This window comes from Gavia stellata, chromosome Z (assembly GCF_030936135.1).
Source record: "Gavia stellata isolate bGavSte3 chromosome Z, bGavSte3.hap2, whole genome shotgun sequence".
Taxonomy (NCBI): Eukaryota; Metazoa; Chordata; class Aves; order Gaviiformes; family Gaviidae; genus Gavia; species Gavia stellata.
The window spans coordinates 71,414,219-71,438,255 of NC_082637.1; the positions used below are offsets into that span (position 1 = coordinate 71,414,219).

At 46.0% G+C, this 24,037-nt stretch overlaps 1 protein-coding gene across 4 annotated transcripts in view; it reads left to right on the forward strand.

The window, feature by feature from the left end:
- The window catches only part of SEMA6A (semaphorin 6A), a 62,556-nt gene extending 60,149 nt beyond the window's left edge, over positions 1-2,407 (forward strand). For all 4 annotated transcript variants that reach the window (XM_059834437.1, XM_059834439.1, XM_059834438.1 and 1 more), the window contains one exon: positions 1,007-2,407. In XM_059834437.1, coding sequence (XP_059690420.1) covers positions 1,007-2,196 — 1,190 coding nt within the window. In that variant the 3' untranslated portion in view covers positions 2,197-2,407. The remainder of the gene's footprint in view (positions 1-1,006) is intronic.
- The last annotated feature ends 21,630 nt before the right edge of the window (positions 2,408-24,037 follow it).

Consider the following 24,037-nt stretch of genomic DNA (forward strand, 5'->3'; position numbering starts at 1 on the left):
ACCAGAAATTAAAAAAAGCAAACTAGAGGCTCTGTGCTTGTATTTCATTAGTGCTGCTGGCTTGGTGCCCAGCTATGTCAGAAAAAAATTACTTTCTTCAGAAATTCAGGGTATTGATTAATGCTGTATTAGGGACTTCAGATGGAGGCGGCGCACTTTGCCAAAGATGCCTTCTCTGACAGAGGAGGCTTGGAGGGCCAAGTAAGATTTTACAATGATCTCTGATCACAGGACAGAACCACAAGATGAGGCTCTCAGAGTCAGGGCTTTCAGCTGAGAAGGCATAGGCTTCAGCACAGAGGACAACCTATTCATGTGTTCACAACAAGAAAGAGCTTTTAAAATTAAAATAGCAAGGACAGTCATCTAGCAGGCTCAATAGATTTCAACACTGTGCTCTATCTTTCATAGTTATTTCAGCATCCTCCTGAAGCTCAAGCATGTGACACTGACTTTTAAAACACATGACAAAGACAACAGAATGACAAACAGAGAAAGAACCCTTAAACAATGTGGGATGCATTTCTCCGGTATTTGCAGAGCTTCTGTCTCCTCTCTTCCTTCTAAAGGTTTTTCAATGTGAATAGTTTACCGTAGTAAAATAAGACTGTATTAGTTGAGGAGACATCAGATAGAGGGAGTGGAGGAATGAGCATTATGTCAGAGGAGAAGAAATTATAGCTCTGACCTGCTGAAGTCAGTGTGAGTTGCCCAGGGCCAGGATTTCAAACCTACTGCACTTGCCCTGCAAGTAAATTCTCTCTCCCCTCCTGAACTTCATAGTTTTCAACTCCAGATCTGAAAGCTGTACTGACAGCCCAAGGCTGCACATGCAAGGTGTAGCTGTCAGGTACAGTATGTCTCCAAATTTTGGGCAAGCTGATCAAAAATCATCTTGCAAAACACAAACAAACCTCCCAGGGTTAGCCTTTGGACAAAGTAGTTAACGATAAGTAGATTTTCCTCATCCTTAGTTTGTTTAACAACTGTATGCTGTTTATTGCAGGAGTGATTCGTGAGAGTTACCTGAAGGGTCATGATCAGCTGGTGCCGGTCACCCTGTTGGCCATTGCTGTTATTCTTGCTTTTGTCATGGGGGCCGTCTTTTCGGGAATCATAGTGTACTGCATCTGCGACCATCGCCGCAGAGACGTGGCTGTTGTGCAGAGGAAGGAGAAGGAGCTGACGCACTCCCGCCGGGGCTCCATGAGCAGCGTCACCAAGCTCGGTGGCCTCTTTGGGGATGCTCAGTCCAAGGAGCCAAAGCCTGAAGCTATCCTCACGCCTCTGATGCATAATGGCAAGCTGGCTACCCCAGGCAGCACTGCCAAGATGCTAATCAAAGCTGACCAGCACCATCTGGACCTGGCTGCCCTGCCAACCCCTGAGTCCACCCCAACCCTGCAACAGAAGAGAAAGCCCAGCCGTGGCAGCAGGGAATGGGAGAGAAACCAGAACCTCATCAATGCGTGCACAAAAGATATCCCCCCGATGGCCTCGCCCGTGATCCCAACCGACCTACCGCTCAGGGCTTCGCCTAGCCACATTCCCAGTGTTGTGGTCCTGCCCATAGCCCAGCAAGGCTACCAGCACGAGTACGTTGACCAGCCAAAAATGAGCGATGGGGCGCAGATGTCTGTGGAGGACCAGAACGCCACCCTTGAGTACAAAACTATCAAGGACCATCTCAGTAGCAAAAGCCCCAGCCATGGGGTTAACCTGGTGGAAAATCTTGACAGCATGCCCCCAAAAGTACCCCAGCGGGAAGCTTCCCTCGGGCCCCCAAGCACCTCACTGTCGCAGAGTGGCCTGAGCAAGCGGTTGGAGATGCACTCTTCTGCTTACAACGTGGACTACAAGAGAAGCTACCCTACAAACTCGCTCACGAGAAGTCACCAGACGTCGACCCTCAAAAGAAACAACACTAACTCTTCTAACTCGTCCCACCTCTCCCGCAATCAGAGCTTTGGCCGGGGCGACAACCCGCCACCGGCCCCGCAGCGAGTGGACTCAATACAAGTCCATGCTGCTCAGGCACAGGCTGTGACTGTATCTCGGCAGCCGAGTCTCACCACCTACAACTCGCTGACGAGGTCAGGGTTGAAACGCACACCCTCGCTAAAGCCAGACGTACCTCCCAAACCTTCCTTTGCTCCGCTCTCCACGTCCATGAAGCCCAATGACGCTTGTACATAATCAGAGCGGGGGGGGGGGAGGACAGCAATTAAGCAGAGGTTGCCCTTGAAAGCCAGTGTTCTGCAACTGTTATCACTCGCTCCTCTGAGAAGATGGGTGTTGCAAGCTGAAGATGTGTTGGATTTCTGCTCTCTGGGAAAAGTGGAATATTTTTTTAAACCCGAGCCATATGACCCATGGTTGAAGGTTTGCAATTGCAGGACTCACCCCCACAACCCGCCAGTTCTTTTCTCAAAAGACTAACCCTCCATCACAAACGTTGAGCCAAAAGCACAGAGGTGAAAGATGACTGTGACATTTCACCCCACCCCCCAGCTGCACAGCGCATTCCTGAACTGGGAAAGAGTGCTCTGAAAAGCAAAACAAATAATTACAAAAACAAACAAATTAAAAAAAAAAAAATCCATTGATAAAGCTAACTCTGACTTAACAATGGCAGAAGTTTACTACTTGCAGGTACTGTGAAATGATGCCCATCAGTGTTACAGCCATTTGGTTACAGCAGTTAAATGCCGCGTTGGGCAAACTATGTCATAGATTTCTGCTACCCTTCTCTTTTAATGAATAACATGTGACTGTTAACACAAGTAACTCCTCTTATTTATTGTTCAACTTTTGTTTTTCCTAATGAAATGACTTCTGCATATCATCCTGCGAGCAGCTCTTCAGAAGTACCTTGAAAGTTATACCTATTTAACACGAAACCCATTAACTGGAGTAATTAAAACTCTTTTATTTTTCCAATGAATTCACTGAGTTAGATAAGTTGGAGCTGGAATTCTGAACTTTGTGCCTGGACTTCCTGATTAGCTGAAAAAAAAGGGGATATCTATTTAAGTCTCTCAGCTAATTAGCTGGCTGGGCCTCTGACCTAAGACAGCAACAAACAAATACCACAAGTTCATAACTTCTAACGCAACTGCAAGAGAAACTCTTAAAAGGCGCACATTTGTGCACCATTGCTATCAACATGGCTTTGTCAGTAGCTAATACTTTCTGTGAAGGCACCAGCTTGTGATGTGCCATCTCATTTCACCTTGCATGTGAGACGGCAAACAAAATCCTCAAACAGTGTGAACTAGTTAATATGCCGCGTGTTACCATGCATAAATTATGGTCTTATCACACGGGTTTTTCGTGGGAATATATCTGTGAATAGCCTGTTTTCTTCCACATGTAAATTTGTGCCTTACACCCTCAGTTGTGTATACTTGTGAGCTGTAGTATGTAAAACCTTTTTCTTTTTCCCCTTTGAGTAATGCAAATATTTATTGATCCTTCCTCATCCAAGCCCCTTCAAGAACTGGAGTAAAGACATTCAAAGAAGAGCGTGGTAATCATTGTCATAACCCCGTGTCCCTCAAGAAATTAGGCTAGCACCATACCCTCCACTTCAATTTGACTTTCTAGCTGTGCCAAGTCCCCTCTCAAAACCACCCAGTCGGCGATGCTCCCAAGGCACCATGATGGGGGTTCTGCCTTCGCCCACCTCCCGCTCCCCCTGTACCACACGTCAGCATGGGGATTGTTCTCACTGGGCAGCAGGGAAGTGACCAACACCCTTGTCCGTGGGACTGGTGTGTCCCCTGGCTGGGGACGAGCGCCGGCGAGAGGGGCCAAGCCCTGCAGAAGCCCGGCTGCACACCCCGCAGCACGCAGGGCACACGGAGCTAGGACAGGCAGGCGGGCTCCTGCTGTAGCTACCCCGCTGCTCCAGAAGGATGCTGCATATACTTCTTTGGGGAAAAATGTAATTTTTTTTCCTTTGTTACTTTTGTGTGACTGTGCATGTAGCTAGCGTGGGAGTGTGCGCGCGCACAGGTGTGTGCGCGTGTGTGTGTGCGCGCAGGTGTGTAAGTTCCTTTCCAGTCTTTCAGTTTATGCAAAAACGTAGATGTGTTTTTAATCTGTTACAATAACTGTGTCAACATACTGTAGAAAAATGATGGGGATCGCTTCTAAGCTTTTTATATATATATATATATCTACTGAACAGTATGTTTGAGTAAGGTGGTTGTTTCTGTTTCAATTTGTTTTTTAAAATTTTATACTTCCATTTGTTTTTCAGGGTTTTGGTTTTGTTTCTGAATGATTGAAAAGACAGATTTTAAGTCCATTAGCTTATAGATGGTATATATAAAGTCTGGATGGTCTAGACCAAAGTGTGTAACAAGGGTGCTTGCATGTTCTTTCATTTCATCACGGCTTCTTTTATGAAACAGTTTTGTTCACCGTTAGTGAACTATGCAGACTGGAGTAGATAGTTCTGTACCCAAAGCAATGTTGTTGTTTTACTAAAAACAAACAGAAAACCCTTTGAAAACAGTAGGTAGCAAGGTCTTTTTTAAAAGAACCAACTCGCAACCTTTTTACCAAGCTCCAAACACTGGAGCACCAAATGCACAGGTCCCATTGACATTACCCCACAAAGCGTTCTCCCAAAACATAGAGACAAATAACCACGGCAACAGCTTGTGCAGCGATCTGCCTTTGTGATGTACACCGTACCAGTTACCGGGTTGACCTTGAAACATGCATTTTGTACTCGGTGTCTCGGGTCTTCTGTTTTCATCCTTTCCCACTCCCAGTTCTCTTCCACCCTTTGTTTCTAGGGGTTCATGAACCTATGTGTGCCTTTGCTTTCCACCCTTGCTATACACTGGTAGATGCAACAAATTCAGACTCTCATTTGTTGTAAAGTTGTAAAGTATTGTGAAGTCACCACTTTCCCTTCATTTTCACATCCCCCTAACATCGGATTCACAACTTAATGTATGTTGTAAAAAAAAAAAAAAAAAAAAAGCAAGAAAGAAAAAGAAAGAAAGAAGGAGGAGAAAAGGGGAAATAAAAGCTCTTGATTACATACGGTAATAAAACCAGACTGTTCTACCTTATTTCTTGTGTCCTGGTTCTTTTGTTTCTACAATGACTTATCCTTTTCCTTTAAAAATACAAACAAATGCAATGCTGATCATTTAGATCAGGTTATGGTGAGAAAGAGATTTGTTACTTGCTGTCTCTTACAGAAGATGAACCTGACTTTAGAGTAAGGTGATGGTAATTAAAAATTGAATCACACATTTGCTCTCCCTCTATTCATATTCCACATTTTCTTTTTATGAGGTTGTTCATCATCAAATATTTATGGCAGACTTGATAGTTTAAAAAATCAAGGCTTAAGCACGCGTGGTCCACCAAAATAGATCATCATACAGATGTGACTTCATCTCCAGGCTTTACATATTAATAACGGAGGAGCCTGTGTTTTCTTTTAGCAGGCATAAATCTGTTGTGCTTCATAGGCCTGCTTTAGGGGATGTTGCCTGAGACTTTAATTCTGCAAGAAAATGGTAGTAAACAGATAAATAACAAAAGAGTATGTAATCTCCCTAGTCCTGGGAGTCATTAAAACATACCTGCGTTCTCCACATTGATTTTCTGTAACTGTGAATCACTTAACGCTCAGCCATTACAGTACAGGTAAATGCTTGGTTATGTTAGTTACTCGGCTTAGTGATTTTATTTTGTGACACAAGTTTCATGTGACCCTGTAGACACGAGGGACCTGATCCAGTAATTTATCCTTGCTCAGGTCATACTTGGGCTTTCCTGCCCTGCCAGGACACCCTGTTTTGGACAGGTGTGTGCCAGTCCCCCACCTTGCACCACAGGGAGCCCTGACACTGGCTCAGCAGAAAGTGGTGAAGTGCTATAGCTTTCCTCAAGGAGCGGGACATGATGGGTTTAAGAAGAGAAGTCACAAAGCCTTGGTGTGCTTTCCTCGGCGGGAGGCACACCTACAGCTCCATCTCCCCCTCTCTGCCCTGAAGGACGCGAGGGCTCCAAAGGTGGTGGCCTCGGCGTAGCAGTGACACACAAGAGCAGAGCATTGCAAACATGGTTTTTCAGTCCCTTGCCCACAGGCACATCTCTCCTTTTATCTCAGGTGCAGGCTTCCTTTGAGCCGGGCACAGTGGCACGCAAACGTGCACTGTGGGCGTGGGGACGGGACCTGGCAGGCTGCCCCAAGTGATGCTGAGGGACCCCTGCCCTGGGGACGGGGGGCACTGCACAGTGCTCCACACTCTGCTATGCCTGACCTGCGTGTTCCCAGAGTCGTGGCAAATGGGAAAGCAAATGCTCTCTGGGTCCTTAGAGACGCCTATCGTTTTCAGTCCTGCAGCCGGTCCTCTGTGAAGTTACTTTGTCCAGCTTTGTTTGAAATGCTTCGTACAAGCAGCACCTAGGGAAGCTATTCAAAGATTAGTATACCTCTCTTTTAACATTAATATTCATATTCCTCTATAAACAATTGCAGGCTGCTGCCTGGAGGACGGGGCCCAAGAAGACCTCTAGCAGTGGCACTGGCTGTCTCCTTTGCAGAGCTCCTCCATCTGTTGCCAGGGAAAGGAAGGTCCATTTAAAGCATGAAGGAGGGAGGGTGGGAAGGCGCATGCCCTGATGCACGAGCCGTATGGGGTCTGTAACTGCTCTGCTTGTATGGCCACACACCGCTGCCCAAGGGAAGGTGTGAACCTAGCCCCTTAAAGCAATTTTCCCTCGCAACACCTCCCCGAATGAGCACCTCTGCACTGGCACGCACAGTCTCTGACAGAGATCCGTCTTACCATACTGCTTGTGCAGAAATGACCAGGAGGGGAACTGAAGGAAACAGGGTGCCTCAGACCCCACTGCCCTGGTGGGGTCTTGGCCAGCCAAGCACTGCGCAGGCACCCACAGCAGTATCCTGCCAAGGAAAGGTCCCTCCACTGAGCTCCCCCCTAAGAAGAGGCAGTGCCCTCAGCCTCCAGTATGGTGGCTTTTGACAGGGGAGGAGACGACTGAGCTACCCGATGTCTCTTTGAATCATGAGATCCGTCCCCTGCAGGCACCACTGGTGCAGAAACTCCTTGGTGTTGAACTGGGCAAAGAAGATACCCAGGAGAAAGCAGAGGTGCTTTGAGCACTTCAGTCAAGTTAATGTTGCCTTATTCATCGTAATAATGGTACTCATGTTGACCTCATTTTTCACGTCCAAGCTCCTTTCCAATCAGCATTAATTTACATAAATATTTTTACACAAAATGAAACCCAGCTGAATGACTCAAAACAACAGGTCTCTGTAAATAAATCCTGGTCCACTGCCTTGTTCTTTCCCTCGCCCTCCTATAGGAATACCTTTTCAAACTACACAAGACCGTCGTTTCAAAGGTAACTGCAAATCCTATCCCCCTGTAGCTTCTACAGCAGAGGATATTTTGCAACTGATAGCTCCTCACATGAAAAAAATGTAGACAATCAGGAAAAGCATGGGCAGTTCAGTGCACTTTACTGCCGGCAGGATGGCAATACGCAAGCCTGATTTTGCATGAAGGGGGGTGCCAGAATAAAGTGCCAGAACAGTAATGCATCAACACTAGGAACAACACAGTGGTCCAGCTGATGGCCAGAGTCATTTCTGGGGTGCAATTCTAGATCATTCTTCTGTCACACAATTAGGGCTGCAGGATTACTCTGGGCTCTCTCCCAGGGGTGGACATGGATTCTTGCTCCCTAAAACTTACTTATAAATCTTGTTTAAAATAATGTGGAGGACCTTAAGTGGTAGTCTTGTCTACCCTATTGCACTGAGGGAGAATCAAGCAAACCTAACCTGTTCTTGGTGGCTGATTGTCTAACCTCTCCTTGTAAACATGATTTACTCTGGGAAGAAGCGAAAGTCACCCAAGGGATCAACATTGAGCATTTCAGAGTGTCTGAAGAAAATAATAAGCTAAGAAAGTGGGTTGGACTGGCTTAGTTAAGGCCAGTTTTCTATTTATCCAATTAAAGTTAATTTCCCAGAAGTATGGCACCTGCTCCAACCAACAAGTGTTAGAGAAACACGCTGTGTGTGTAATATTCATATGCTTCCTGCTGATGCGTGTGGCTGCTAATGAGTCTCTAAGTAGTCTTTTTATTACTTTTTTCCCTTTTTTAAAAAGAGTAGAGATGCTTTTCTTTCCAGAGGAAGTACTAAGACCATCATCACACGCCTTGTTCAGGAGAACAATGATGTGTTAGACTTCTTTGTATGAATAGAAACAGGTAAATAGTCATCTATCCCCTGACTTTGTAATTTAAACAGTGTAAGTCAGCAGGGAAAGGCTATAATTGGAGTCAGAGTAAGTGAGGTGAAAATTGCTAGGTGGCAGTACCATCTGCATCTTGTTTTAATTAGCTAAGTTTATTATCAGAATATAAAACTTTCTGCTATTCAGGTCCTTGGCTTACTTCAACCATCAGTCCAAAGTGATTGCCACATATCTAGGTAAGCACAGTAACTGATCAGCAAAGGAGAATTATCCTCCCCACTGATCTGGCTAACAGTTACCATGTCTGGGAGTGGGAACAAAAATATGACTAACCAACATCATTGTCACATCTGCTTAGTGTTTCATGACAAACTCTATTAAGGCTAACAGCACCACTGTTAATTCAATTAGAACAGTGTTTTCCTTTGCTGGCCATGATGCATTTGGAAGACCAGCAACTGTATGCAGAGTGTGGCTGGCAGTCCGCTGCAAGGAATAATAGCATCATAAATAATATATTAAGACGAAGACAAATCTAGCAGGCTGCAGTCAGAGCACATCAGACATATAGCTGAACCCTGCAATATCGCAAAGGGGGGAGGAAAAAAAGGTAGCTATGACAGGAAATTATAACAACTATAAATGACAGGGACTACAGGAGGGAACAAAACTCATTAGGTCAGCTCTTTAAGCAAAGTGCAGGGGAAGCACAGGCCAGCCTGCCAGCAGCGGTGGAGGCACCGCGTGCCCTCACATTCATCCTCCTTAAGATGAAACAGCAGACGTCTAGTGCTGGATTTAAGGGATGATGATAAATAATGAAAGGTAACTGGCAAAGAGCTCGGTGGAAACCCAGCTCTTTCTCTGGCCTGCAAGCTCTGCCCTAGAGATCATCCCCACGGAGGACCTTCTCCCCACCTGCAGCCGGGGACCAGGACGGCTGCACCCTCCTGGGCAGTCAGGCTGCCCGTTCGGGCTGCCCCCGCTGCGGCAGAACTGCCACCCCCAGCACCAGCTGAGAAACTGCCCCGTTTTGGGGAAGCACCTTGCACACCCAGGGGTCTCAGCCTGCCAGAGCGAAGGGCACAGGTAATCCAGGGCGGACGAGTCCTTTGTTCCGACCCGCTGGATTTGGGCTAGCAGGTGGCACGCATCAGCGTGGGGGCACGGCCACGCACTAGCTAACACCAGGGAGTAAGAGCCATGCTCGTGGAAACCCTGTTCCAGCCTCTTCTGTGATCAAAGGGAAAAAAACCAAAATGTACTTTTGCCTCAGCCAACATGCTAGTAAGAAGGTGTTGATAAGAGCTTCCCAAAACAATTTCTGCCTTGCTGTGTAAAGAAAGGCACTCCGTGTCAGAAAATAAATAAATAAATAAATAAAAGGGAAAAAAAAAAAAAGAAAACAAGAAGATTTCATTTCTCTTGACTTTTAGAAATGATGACATAATCTTATCAATTCTCAACAAATACAATCTAAAGTATTCAGGCTGCTGATAAAGGTATTGCCTCTGATGGTGCAGCAAACTGCAGATTGAGCTTTTTTTAATGCTGCATAAATTGCCTGTGAAGCAACCTTTTATGAGATGTGGTGGTTCAAACAATTTTGCAAAGAGCAGGAGACAAAGAGTTCCTTTTACACTAAAATGGTTTCCTAGGAAACACTGCAAAATGTAACATGATATCTCTTCGTGGAAATTCAAGGACTTGTGTGTGCCAGTGTGTTTATCTCCTGACCCTCTGTTGGTTTTTTTTCCTTGGGTTTTTTTGGTGTGGTGCATGTTATTGCTGGCCAGCTTTACCTTTTCATGGTATCACGAGAACAGAATAAGCCTGTACCACAGCAATCCACAATCTGAAGGACATTTTTCTCTTTGATAATCAAATCTCTTCGCTAAACAGAAAAGAAAATTTTTGATCGAAACCAAGTCTTTTCATCTGTAGCACCGTGGTTTCAGAATAAGGAAAAAACAAAGACTGAAAATTCTCAGAGCCAAATTTCAGATTTCAGACAGTCCTCATGCCTGACCCAGCGTATTTTCTTGTCTGTATGGAGTCTATACCACACAACATAAATCGGTGGGAGTAAAGCAGAAACCAACACCCTGCAATGCTAATCAGAGATCTGGACGTGTGTTAGAGGAAGATGAGACACATGCCCAGATCTTCCTTTTAATTAAATCCTAATAATCTGCCCATCTCACAGAAGCACTTTGCCCTTCCCTACGTGCAAGCAGTGTGCCCCAGAAACACAAAAGTTTCTAACTGGGACGACTCAGCTGTTTATCCAAACGAGAGAACTATGTCTGAATTTACCTGACTGCATGCCTCTTTCATTCGCTATGTTACTCTCATAGCTGATAATAGTGACACAGCATTAGGTGCATTTCCTATGCATGTTAAAAGACTGCAGAAATATTGATGCATAAAACCCTTTCCCTCAGCCCTGACCATTCTCAAGACCTTGATACGCTGAAGTCCTTAGGTTGATAATACATGACCCTCTGCAGTGCTGCTAACACGTCCTTCATCCTCCCAGTTGCGACCTGGACACCCAGACCTATGCAGTTCTGCGCAGCATTATGTCCAATTAAAAAAGCATGGTGGCCCAACCGCAGAAGCACTACGACAGCGCATACAAGGCAACAGAGCCAGACCGATCCCAAGCCTCAGCATGGCTAGCGGTGCGGGCACGCCTAATTTCTTGCAAGATATTTTACAAGGAGTTGCTTTGCAATAGATCATCACCAGATAAAAGATTTGAACAGGGCTGGGGATAGGAACTGGATCCTAGGACTCCCTTTGCCTGATTTGGAGAAAGGGTGAGCCAGTATTTCAGAAATAATAGCATTTAGTTTAAGCAGAGCATCATTCATAGACGACAGAGGCAGCACCGGCTGTCCGAGGCAGCTCAGCCAGGGAACCTCCCCCAGTTAACTGGTCTTTGAGAAGCACACACCCAATTTACTCATCCCTAGTGCTGCCTTCCCACCCCAACTGCTAAATTTTACCACCTTGTTGCAGCAGATGGTCCTTCATGCCTCGAGCAGAGCTTGGGCCAGTGGCAAGCTGGAGCAGGCATGGTGATGTGTCCGGATCTGGTCCCGGGAAAGGTCCCTGGAGTGTTTCTGTGCTGCGGGTAACTGACAAACAGGGGGAAAAAATCACGGCACAAAGTCCTGGGATGTTAGCTCATCTTTATAAGCAGAGCATAGCCCAAGCAGCAGGTGGATTAAGGGCTGATGTTTACTGTCGGTGCGGAAATGTGAACTTTGGGGAACTACTGAATTCGGCAGGGTGACCGAGGGTAAAGGAGAGAGCAGTGTTTGGATCCACATGTGCACCCTGGAAGAACTAGAGTGCATTCCTGCTGGAAACACAGGTGCCGACCCAGAGAAATGCTTAACTGTAAGCATGATTTCATCCAGCGAGCTCCAAGTTTTAAGACTGAGCTCTGGGCAGGGGCCCTCTTGAAGAAAAGACACTAACCACATTAAAAACAAGTGCTAAGCTTCTTCCAAACCAACCCAGAGCAGACAGCCATACATCCTCCATAAGAACAACTGGCCTTCAAGCCAGGAAACCCCAAGGAGTTACCTGACAGAGCTGAATGGGTGTAAAGTGGTGCCATGCCAATGAAGGTAAATTGCGGACTTGGGACTTGCTTCCACTCTCCCTGCTCATGTCCCACTAACTCTGTGTGGACCTATCGGTTACCCTGCGTGGTACTCACAGCTGTCCTCGTGGACGCACTGCAAACACCAAGGATAGAAGAATAGGGCTTGGCTGTTGCAGCCTGTAACACTGTCTTTTTCATCCTCTGTTGTACTGACTCTGCTGTACTTATAGGACTAAAATGCATTTAAATGAGATTTCATCTTTAAGATCAGCAGGTAATCAAGCCCACAGAGATGCGCTATGGTTATATAAACACTTTCTGAGTAGAAATGCATCCCACTTCCCCACTGGCCTAAACTGTTTATTCTGGGTGCCCAGTTACTGAAGATTTAAATAATTAATGTCTACATTCAAATAGCTCTCCTTTAGGGTAACTTGTACGTTTAAATATCTCCTAGCTACAGTACATCTGAATTTAGAGATTAAAAACCCTATGCAGACAAACACATTTACTGATGTGGGTAATTCTTACTAAATATTAGTCAATGCAGGGAAACCTGACTTTCAGGCAGGGGCTTTCTGAGATAGAGTCATGAGTTATTCAGCCTGCGATGCCGGGGCTTTGGCTCTGTCTCCCAGTGTAACGAGCTCACCACACAGTTTATTTAGGCTGTCCAGAAGCCAGTCTCACCCATAATCACAGATGATACAAGATCTTGTCTGCTACTCGAACACAGAATATGAAATACATTAGGCTGACTGGCAGAAAACTAAATAGTCTCCAGAGTATTTGTTTTTAAATGAACATGCTGTTTTGCGTAACAAATGCAACTCAGGAGGTTTTTTTTGTTCATCTTAATTTTTCAATGGAAGTACGAAAAACAAGTCTACCTGAAGATTGAACTACTAACTGCTACAATGCTGGGAAAGACTTTACTCATAATTAGAGTTGGCCTAAAAGCAATAAAAAACCTTTGGATTCTGTGACTACATCATATAAGAGAAAGGATGAATTCCCCCCTGATCTAGATAAAGAAGTATGTGGCCTTGCCCCATTGCTTTAAAAACAGAAATGAAAAGCTGTCCCATTAGCACTGATCAGCCAGGCAGTGTTCTAGTGTGACATTTTTCCTGACTTCTATGCATTGCCAGTACTGCAGTCATGACCAACAGGATTTGGCATGTCTGTGGGACCTTCACCCCACGGGACAGGGAAGGCCTGAGAGTCACCGCTGCTGCCGCGGCTGGCACTGCACAGCGCAGTGCTGTGAGCGCTGCAGGGGGGGGGGTGGCTGTGGGTGCAAGGATCGGGGTGGCCGTGGGTGCAAGGATGCAGCCACCAGCAAGGATGCTTGCAGACCTCTGTGGTCATTGCACAAAAGTGGCTCTTGCTCCCTTCCAGGATGAAAGTCTGTGGGCATCCACAGGTGCTTTCAACCTGATTTGGAGAATGCAGGGAATCTTCATGTATTTCCAAAGGGGGTTGAGTCAGGCTGTTCCTTTTTAAATCCTTCTTTTCTCTCTCCTTTCCCTCTTATCTTGCTAGCTGCCCAGCTGGGACTACTTTGATGCAGGAGAATAGGCTGGATGACCCATTTTATGAGCAGGCAAAGTGAGGACTGAAGCCATTTTGTCCCAGGCTACCTGCAAACCAGCAGTAGGAACAAGGGGCAGTCACAAGGTCCCAGGTCACTGTCATCCACATTGTCCTCTGAATTGTGGCAGGTTTGAGGAAAGGCACAGCTCCAGAGCCCGCAGAGTCAGGTGGCAGAAACAGAGAAAAAAGGAAGGGGGGTTAGAAAGGAAAAGAATTCTCTTTTGTCAAGAATTTCCAAATAGGGCAGGCACGCGGGTATTCCTGTTTCAAGCAAAAGGAACCAGGAACAAAAACGTCCCTTCCCATAGGGTGGAAGAAGAATAAAAAGGGAAGCTGCTGGTGTGAGAGCAGGGAAGGAAAGCAGCGTGCTTCCCTGGGGCGTGAGAGCCACGGGTCGCTTGGGGCTGGGGTCTCCGCAGAGCACCTCACTGCCTTGCCTGCACCACCCTGCCAGGTGATGGGCTGGGCACCAGCTGAACCGTCGGCTCCCACCAGCCCCCTGTGCCCCCCGGCCCCTGCCCTGCCCTCAGCGCTGCCCTGATGCTCACCGCACGGCCAGCTGCCAAGGGACAGGCGGGCAGAGGGGATGCCTCCAGCATCATGGTATTTCTGCTGTCAGAAACCATCCTGCAGGAATTTGAACATAAAACTTCAAATTTCCTGATACATGTATGTAATAACTATATAATAATACAGATTTAAATATTTATATAATTTACATATATGATATGTACGATATAATGTATTACATATATATTACACATATTTTATATATATTTTAGAAAAATACTCAGCTTGATAGTATACAACAAATTAACTGCATATATTCAGTTCTTGGTACAGCAACTTGTTTGCAGTGGTAATTTGTGAAGATTATTTTTCAAGAGCTGACAAGCACCAATCCTTTCTCCCTTCTCTCCCAGTCCCTTCAAAAGTGAGGTTTGATAGCTGTAGAAAATCTGGCAGAAAGCAGCCCTTTGCACCTTTTTTACTTCCACACGGCTTTACCGGGAAAGCAAAGGGCTGCTTGGGGCGGGGGGTGCAGCAGGAATCTGCCCCAGTGCTGCAGTCTGGGGGTGGCGGGTGCATGAGGGGGCTCCCTCCCCAAGGAGCAGCATTGCCACTGGGGTGAGGCACAGCAAGGTGCCCAGGGATCTCGGGGACCTCATGTCTCCCCCAGAAACGAAGTGTGAAGGTCCAGGTCACAGAAGGAAGCAATCTTGGGGGTGGGCAGAGGTGCAGCAGCAGGCTCTTCCACGAGGAGGGAAGTAGTAGATGGGGCTGAAAAACCTGCTAGCTTCCCACAAAAGAAATAACCTTACGAGGCTAGAATTTAAATCATTTAAGAGAGATGGTGTGGTCTTATTCATGCAGCTAATTAAAGGTTGCCGCACGTAAAGGGGAAAAAACCGAAATGGTAACATTTACAGCAATAAAAATGATGAGTGATTTGTTTCCAAATTATGCCAAAGACAAAACAGCCACGGAGCCAGCAAAGTTTCTTCCCCTTCTCCTCCGGGGTATGAGGATTGCAGGCAGCCAGCTGCCTCCTGCCCAGGGGGCTGGCACTGGCCAGCAGCAATTAAACACTAGATTATAATTGGGCTTCGGTGAGCTACCTCTCTAATCAGTCACCAGCTGTACTGCTGCTGTCAAAGTAGCTTGGATGGTCTTCACTTAGCCTTTCTTTCTGTTTATTTGTGGAGGGTTTGTATGGGTTTATTTTTATTTTAAGTGGAAGCTAGTGCCAGAATGGAAGGGCTACCTACCATGTACCGCTATTTCAGCTGCTGTCCCTTTCCCAGGGCTGCTCTGTGCTCCCAGCTAGAGAGGGCTGGGAAGGTCCCACAGACGAAGTGCCAGCCAGCTGTCTGCACGACCAGCATGATGCACGTGACAACGCCTTTCTTTTCCTGCTCTCCTTTGCTGCCGTGTGTGGTGGTGAGCCTCGCGCCTCGGCGCCGCGGGCCATCCCCGACCGGCAGCTCTGCCAAGGAGGCCTGGAAGATCTTCAGTCCCAGCAACTTGGAGCTGGACCACATCCTTTTCCTCCCTTCGGTCCCCCCTGTGACCCTGCTGTGCCAGAGAGGAAGCGCTGGAGAGCTGTAACCCCCCCGCACAGGCTGGGCAAGCGCTGCTGGGCAGCAGCGTGGGCTGGCGGAGATAAGCCCAGGTCCCCGGATCACATCACGAGGTCATCATTTTTTAATGTATCTTTTTTGCATCTTGCAGAATCCAGATGTATTCACAGGCTCACAGAACAGCTGAGGCTGGCAGGAGGCCACCTCTGGAGGCCATCCTGTCCAACCCCCTGCTCAAGCAGTGTCAGCTAGAGCAGGCTGCCCAGGGCTGTGTCCACTTGGGTTTCGAGTATCTCGCCGGATGGAGACATCACAGCCTCTCTCGGCAACCTGTTCCAGCACTAGATCACCTCCACAGTAAAAACAGGTTTTTCTTACATTTAAATAGAACTTCCTGTATTTCAGTGCATGCCTATTGCCACCTGTCCTGTCACTGCATACCACTGAGAAGAGCCTGGCTCCCTCCCATCAGATATTTGTATATTTATATGTATTCTTTTAATACCCTATGTTTAATATAAAAATAAAAGAGGGCTTCTGTAACTGAAGCAATAACTGAGCCAAGTAACACATAAAGGAGGAGAGGCAAATTGCCAGGAAAGCAAAAGCGGAATGCAAAGCTACATGGTAAAATACGTAGTTAGCTTGTCTGTCTGCGTATAAAAGCATCAAGAAGATTTGTTGTCAGATGCTAACAAACTTCCTCAGATCATATATTTACATATCTCCTGAAGTGTGTGTTTCAGTCGAAATGAAAAGGATTTTCACTAGGTTAACACCACCCTAATGCCCCACTACATTTCAAAAGCTTGCGCTATTGCAAAGCACATCTGAAACTTCGAAATGAGAAGGCATTAGAGGTTTTCAGATGGGGCAGGGAGAAGCTGCCTCACCGTGGCTGCACAAACCACTCCTCTTGGCACTTCATAAGCAATGTCGGTTTGAAACACCCACCTAGCTGAGGCCCCTGCATTCCTGCTGGACAAAGCCTGGTGATACTATAAACAGCAGCAAACAGCTTCTTGCAGCGGAAAATACTGGACCGCCTTAAGTACAAGTACACATTCACCCACATCCTACAATGTCCATTAAATTCAGGTAATGTTACTGCAATTAAAAACCATGCATTTTCCAAGAAACCACAGTTAACCCATTTGTTTAGCATAGCTCATCAGAATAACATCTCAGATGCCACTATGTGGTAAGCACTGGCGAATAACAATGTTTTTAATGGTAAGTACTGCATGTAACATTCTCACTTGAAGACCTTTGTGCATTAAGGAGTTTTCCTTCTGAATAGTTCCATTTAATTTCTGCATTTTCATTTAATTCAATGTGCAGTAGCAATACGCACAAGCCAGAGTCAGGTGTTTTTATTATCCTCTGCTTAGGGTAAAGGATTACAGTAAAACAGTCTCAAAATCTCACTGAAGGCCATTTAGGATTTTTTTAGACCTTTTCTGAACCCATCTCCATAGCTACATCCATCACATTGCCACTTGATGAACTGCTGTTGTACTTGCCACCAGTTAAAGGACATTTCTAGAGAACACCGCAGCACCACGTGGATGAGACCAGTCGCTCTGGGTAGTGGACACTGCTGGGCAGTACCACGCACTGAGCCTCAGCCTTCCTCCGTCCATGTAGCTTTATGCCTTATTAAAGTCTAAACTCCTATCTGTAAGTTGAAAAACCTGTTGGAACTTTTGGCTTCAAAACCTCAAACACTTGCCCGTATATACATTAGATGATGGAGGGAACTAATGTAGTCTTTAAACCAAACCAAAACTCCAGGAGAGACTGAGGTTATGGTGGCTCTGATTTTCACGGCCATCCATCACCTGTTTTGCATTTGAGGGAAAAGGACTTTACAGACAATATCTTATTTATTGGTAAGATATAAAAGAAAATATTTGCAGATAAGCCTGATCACAGAGACAGAGGCTTCAGATTGCTGCTTTATACAGAGGTAAAACCCTTTCTGCTGGCAGCCTACCAAGCAGGACAGCAAACAACCACCATGTGTAGGAGGCCTTACAAGCACCATGGATAATAAATGCCAGTCAAGCAGGTAATTTTGGTAAAGTATGAAATAATTCTTCTGCCTAAAGCTATGAATTTCCTCAAAAAGTTTACAAGGAAGAGATGGAAACAAAGATTTCTGCTTTTATGTCCCACTTGCTTACAGACTCCCTTTTTTGGTTATAGATAAAAAAATTCATCTTGCTAGGAATGCATTTTTGTCCTGTTTATGGACATGCAAAATGGCTTTATTATAATAAGACATTATTGTGTTTGTAGCATTTATTGACATCTCTGAAGTCTTTTAAGAACCATGGATGAAAGGTGCTATAGAAGTGCCAAGTACATCATAAATTATTAACTGTTTCTTCAAAATCTGCTTGCTCGGTCTTTGTTTCATCTACTGATAGCAGATTTCAGAATGAGATACGCAAAAGCCCTTTATGAAACTTTCCCCTCCACACCATCGTGTCTGTGCTGTGCAGGATGAGGCAGAATCAGAACAAATCAGAAAGTATTATATACTGTTTTCTGCAAGGCACAGCAGAGACACTTCCCCAGTGACCTGAAGCCACCCTGTACCTGAGAAACTTCACAGGCCTCTCAGTTCTCTGAAATTAAAAAAAAAAGAAAGAAAGAAAGAAATTTATAAGTTGATTATTTGCAGTTACACCGCTTGAGTTTGTGTCTTTCAGAGCGTCCCTGCAAGGAAGGGATCCTGAGGGCAGTGAGGTTAAAAGTAAGCAGCAGCCGCGTACAGCCCTGCCATGCCGCTGTGAACAGCCGTGCCTGGGTAAAATAAATTATGCAGCTGCTGCTGGGCATTTAAAATGTATATGAACAAGCTGTCAGTCCAAGATCTAAAACTTATTCAGTTATTCAAACTAATTCAATTCCATCACCCAGCTCTGACACCCCCGGCACTTGCTGCAGACCATTTTAATGGGAAGTGATATGTAAGTGCAAACACCCAGGAGGCGGGTGGCGGGGGGATTTTTCTGATACAAGAGTCATCACCGTGGTTGTTAGCAGCACTGGCATTTATGTGATCCTAATTACAATGTAAGTGTAAGACAGGCGAGGAAGGTTCACACTCCTCTCCCTGCACTGCTCTCACACTGTCTGCAGCCTCCTGCCACCCCCATGCGTCCCCCCCACCCCGTACATCCCCCCAAAGCCCTGTACATCCCGCATAGCCTCCACCGAGCATCACAGCCAGCTGTGCTGCCTCGCTTGCCCTGTCCACAGACAGAGGCAACACGTTTCACGTCCTGAATGTCTCTGGTAGGACTCACATCAGTATCGTTCTAGCCTTCAGCATCTCTTAGGTCAGACCAAGATACCAAAGAGTAGCCTGAAAGAAAATGGTTGTTTGCAAGAAAATGTTAGGAGCAGTGAACTTTCCCCCTCTGTTAGTTAGCCTTCGTTTAACCACAGCACAGACCGTTGTGACTGTTAGCAGACCTGATACAGCCACTCATCTTTGTGAGAGCGATAAGAGCACGGAAGGAGGTCTTGCCTTGAAACCAAGTTCTGATCTATGCTAAAGTTCCCGGTTGTCCTCCAGGATTTTCAAACACCAGTAAAGTCTAGACACAGATATTTTGTTTCCAAAACAATATTGCATTAATTGTGCATGAAGATAAATGACAAACTGTCTCTCTGGTAGAACCTAAACTATGGTTACTAATGGGGCTAAGTCCAGCAGGGTTCTCACAGGACTGAGTCTTGGCCTAACGTTATTTAATTTGTTTTTAATCAATATTCCAAAAGATGATATAAAATCTTTGACAGCAATCCCTGCAGATGCTGTAGTGGCTGCTGCCCAGCACTGAGCATCGAGCAGGACGGGTTGTGGCTGCTCACTGAGCTGAGCTGAATGCCACTTTTCAATGAATTTTCGGGTATGCGGCAACCTACCGCCCAATGGGATAATTCAGGTGGGATGCAGGGAAAGGCTGGCTCCCACGTGCCATACAGGCTCAGTGTGCACCCCACCTTGAAGGGAGGTAGTGGGAGCCATGTCTCTGCAGGAAAACACAGTGGTGGTCATGGTCAGTGCATGAGGGAGAGGGAGCGGGGTGAATTTTGGCCTTCCCAAGGACACCGTCCAGCTGCCAGGGATGTCACAGCAGTGTCCCAACGCCTATGCGTCGTGCAAAGCCTGGGCTGCATGCTGTTTGGCTGCCAGGACGTGGCCTTTGGCGTGTGAGATGGCTCAGCCTGGCTAAAACCTCTGCCTGGAGGATGTGCAGGGCTGCCACGAGACAGCTTAGTAGCCTGTGATTTACCAGGGGCCAAGCTGAGATTGCTTAATGCTCGTTACTTAAACTCTGCAGGGCTCTGCTGAGATGCTGTTGCTTATATCAAAGCTGCACCCACTAAGGTCAGAAATCTGAGGAGGTAGAAGGCAAAACAGAGAGAAGGGACTTAGTTCAGGTTTTATATTCCGTTAATGGCCAAGCCAAGAGTAGAACCCGCTTCCCCTGCCCCCAACTTGCACCCAGGCTGAGCCTTTAACCTTGCTCTTGCAGCAGCAGCACTGGAACAGAAAACCAGCTTTTAATGACATTTATGCGATGAAGTGGGTTTCTTAAATACAATGGTAGTTTTCAGCAACTTGTAAAGGAATTCTCCATTTGCTAGTCAAGGTTACCTTTGCCATTAAGAGGGTTGTTGTTTATATTTTCTTTCTTTTTATATACGGAAAGCTTTAAATCTGCAGCTTCTTTGTCCACACAGGCCTACTGTGCCAGCTTATTTGAAATAAGGTGGAGACCCAGCCTTCTGCCGGGAGGGGCTCCTCCAAACACAGAAAGCTGCAGCTCCAGTCCCTGGCTGCAGCCGCAGTGCCTGCCACAGGGGCTGGGAGTGCACCAGGGCATTTCAGACCCGAAGGAGCCGTGATGTTCATGTTCCCCCTTCCCAAAACATGCAGCTGAAAAAGAAAAGGAAAAAAAAAAAAAAAAAGAAAGAAAAAAATGGCATCCTTTAGAAGACATTTTTGACAGCACTGATACATAGGTTAGCCCTGGACTTTGTTTCATCACATGAACATAAGGCAATAAATTGCACAGCAATGCAAATACGAGTCCCCTCTGCTTTCGCCACATAGGCTTTCCTCCACAGGAAACAATGCTGAGGGGATCCCAGAGTGGGACAGCTGCCTCTTTCTGACACACTAAACATTTTGTGGGGTGGACAAGCAATGCTATATGTCAGAGCAGTAGGCGAAAGTGCTCTTGACCTTATTTCATATCATGCACGAGTACAAACAGTGATCATGGTTGGAAGATTAGACACTACAGATCCCTCAACAGGAATTTTCCTGGTGTAAAATTACTTTCTTTTAGCCTTTGTTTTGCATCTCAAATGAACCGGTTATCAGAACAGAAAAAATGTTCCTGCTTGTTTTCAAATCAACAGTATTTTCACTTACCATTAACATCTTGTAGCTGTGCAAAAAAAGCAATAAACATGACTGTGGGGCTTGTTCATTTTACCTTTCAGAGGTAAAACCTATACGTATCTAAAACATTCTCAGATTCCTTTGCCAGACTCACTGAAAAGAGCACAATTCACTTCAAACATTGATGTAATTATAATTTTCTCAATTAAAGGGCTTTATTTGCTTAGGTCTTTTTGAATGATTGTGTTGCATGTAATAGGAAGAATAAGCATCATTAATTCATTATCTTATTATTATTTAACATGTAAATTGCAGTTAGGCATGAAGGACCTTATAATGCAAACATCGGCCCTTCAGAAACACAAAGCATACAATTGGTGTGTGATTCCCAGCACAGGGACCTTCGGAGCGCGGAGGGACTACCCAAGGAGAGCAGGATGGAGCCCCAGCAGTCTCCTAGCTGGTTTCTTTCTTCTTTCCACGCCTTTGCACATTGGAGGCAAACACCTATGGCCTGAATATCCCAGGGACAGATACGAGGGAGAAGTGTCCCTATGGCTTTTCTCCCCTAGCCAGCCTGCATAGATGGCCTTCAATTTAGATAGTGCTCAACAGAGCTCTGCACATGGGTGCAAACAAAACTAAGCAGGGTAGGACCAATTTGGAAACAATAGTCTCTCTTTCTCAGTATGTATATAGGTGAGGAGATAAATCCAAGGATTGGGTTTCAGGCTACTTTGGGGAAGGGAGGGAAAATGCACGTTGTGATCACATCTGGTTTTGCCTGCTCTCTCAGTTAAATGAGGGGTATGGGTAGGAATAGCTGGTAACAGCCGAGTGTCACTTAAAATAGCAGTAGGTCATACTCACACGATGCTTTTCGAGGAGGGCAAGGTCTGGTGCTAGCTGTAAATGGGGAGAGCAGCATGTGGGAAGCAACTCAATTGACAGGCAAGGACCCGAGAGGTCACGTAATAGGGTTCAAAGTCTGTTTAACCATGCAAAGCCGATCTGGGAAAGTACCTAATAAAGCATCAGCTAGGTGAGGTGCCGCTTTCTGAGTCAAATCACACTGTCTGGGATAAATCACTGGAAGAGCAAGCCCTCCGCACAGCGGCCGTGCTGTTAATGGGTGTCATGCCTGCGCTCTCTCTCCCCCACCATCACACGCATGGGCAGGCACATGCAGGCTCGTGGCCCCCCACCACCCCACTTCACATCCCCCTTCCCCACATCCCATGGGAAGGGGGGGAACAGTGAGAGCAGGCACAGGCAGTTGCGGCCAGGCTCCGAACAAGAAAACCTGGGGATTTATGTGCTTGTTGTAACCAGAGCTCTGGTCCCCAGAGGGCTTGAATGCATTTTGCTGGGTGCATTTTGCCACCTGCCTGGACAGGCTTGCAGCCTGCCCTCTCCTTGCAGACTGTGCCGGAGGGAAACGTTTTGTACGGCTGCTCACTGTGAGCACTGGAGGGTTGGCAGAAGTCAGGGGCTGCAAAGCCCATGGGGGACCCCCTGCCAAGCAGCCGGGGCCATGAGAAGGCTCATCATCTGCCTTTTGGGGTGCCCCAGTGTAAGGAGAAAAACAAAGCAGAAGATGGGTGGGAGAAGGATTTCTAAACACACATGGTGGCGGTGCTCAAAGCCCTATGACATCAGCAGTGGCTTGTACAAAGTTCCAGGACACAGTCCTCCCCTGTCCTTGAGGACCTAAGGATGGTGGGGACAGGGTGCAGGTGGAGGGGAAGCTCCTGTGCCTGGATCCCACCAGGCGGTCTCACCAGTCCTCCTGGCTGGCAAGCCACAGGGCATTTTTCATCCACTGGGAAGGATTATTTAAAGGATAAAATACCTAAGGGACTCCAGACTTGGGAGGACAGAAAGCATTTGTCTAAGCTTATTTCAGGGAAAATAATACATTTCCAGCACAGTTAGACATGAACGCAGATTTTAACCTATAAAAGCACACAAACAAACCATGCAACAACAGCAGTTCAAAGACATCTCATTTACTTAGAAGCAGAAACTGTCTTCATTCAAAGACATGACAGTAACAAAGTAGGGGATGGAGAGCTTTAAAAAGGGACATTTTAAACAATGTTTAAGCTAGTCCTGAAAAACTTCAGCCAACATTCAGTTAAAAGTTGAAGAGAAGGAAGAAAAAAATACTAATTCTTTTGAAAACCTCTGTGAAACAGCCCTACTTTTTTTCCTAGTTTGTTACACTTCACAATTATCTTGAATTAGCACTTTGTTAAATCAATTGAGTCTTTCCTGTTAGACCAAAATTATGGGTCAAATATAGGAAACATCGCTCCTTTGTTTTTACAAAACAAACTATTTGCCAAATGCTGTTGTGTTTAGCAGTCTTAATTTTATTTCATCATGTTATTTTATTTTGGTTGTTGAGCTTAGTCCAAATAAACCTCAGGTAACCTAGATTTTAAAAAAATTAAAATGGTCATTATTTGAACTGTAGAAATTCATTCTTCCATCTTCTGCAGTTCAATATATGCTTCAGGGCTTGTATGCGTGATTTACGTGCCTGTATACACACCCCCAGCGCCAGCTCACATGTTCCCCCATCTTTGCAACTTGAGCTGCTGCATTTATGATGCCGCATAAGCTGTTAGAGACCAGAGCAAAGGGACCAGAGTGAGCAATGCTCTTCTGGGGACCACTCCCAACAATGAGAGTGCACCTCGGGGAAAGGAGAGACTCAGCAGGAGGAGGTTTTCTGCCCTAAATTGCATCTCTCATTCAAGGAATCTCTTTTATATCCTGCTCTGCTCTGAAATCTCTTAAGCTGCTTCTGGTCCTGCACAACCCCAGGACGTACGGTGTTGTGGGATGACTGCTTACAGCCTGGCTACAGCCCAGGACACCAGGTGGTTTTGATCCTCTGTAGCCTAAAGGAAAACTCTAGTAACTGGCAAAATCCTTCTGGAGCACAAGTTCCGTTATGAAGATTAAAGAGTACATTTACATGCCCCATTGACTCCCCATCTCTTTTCAAATCTCATCTGAAAACATAGATTTT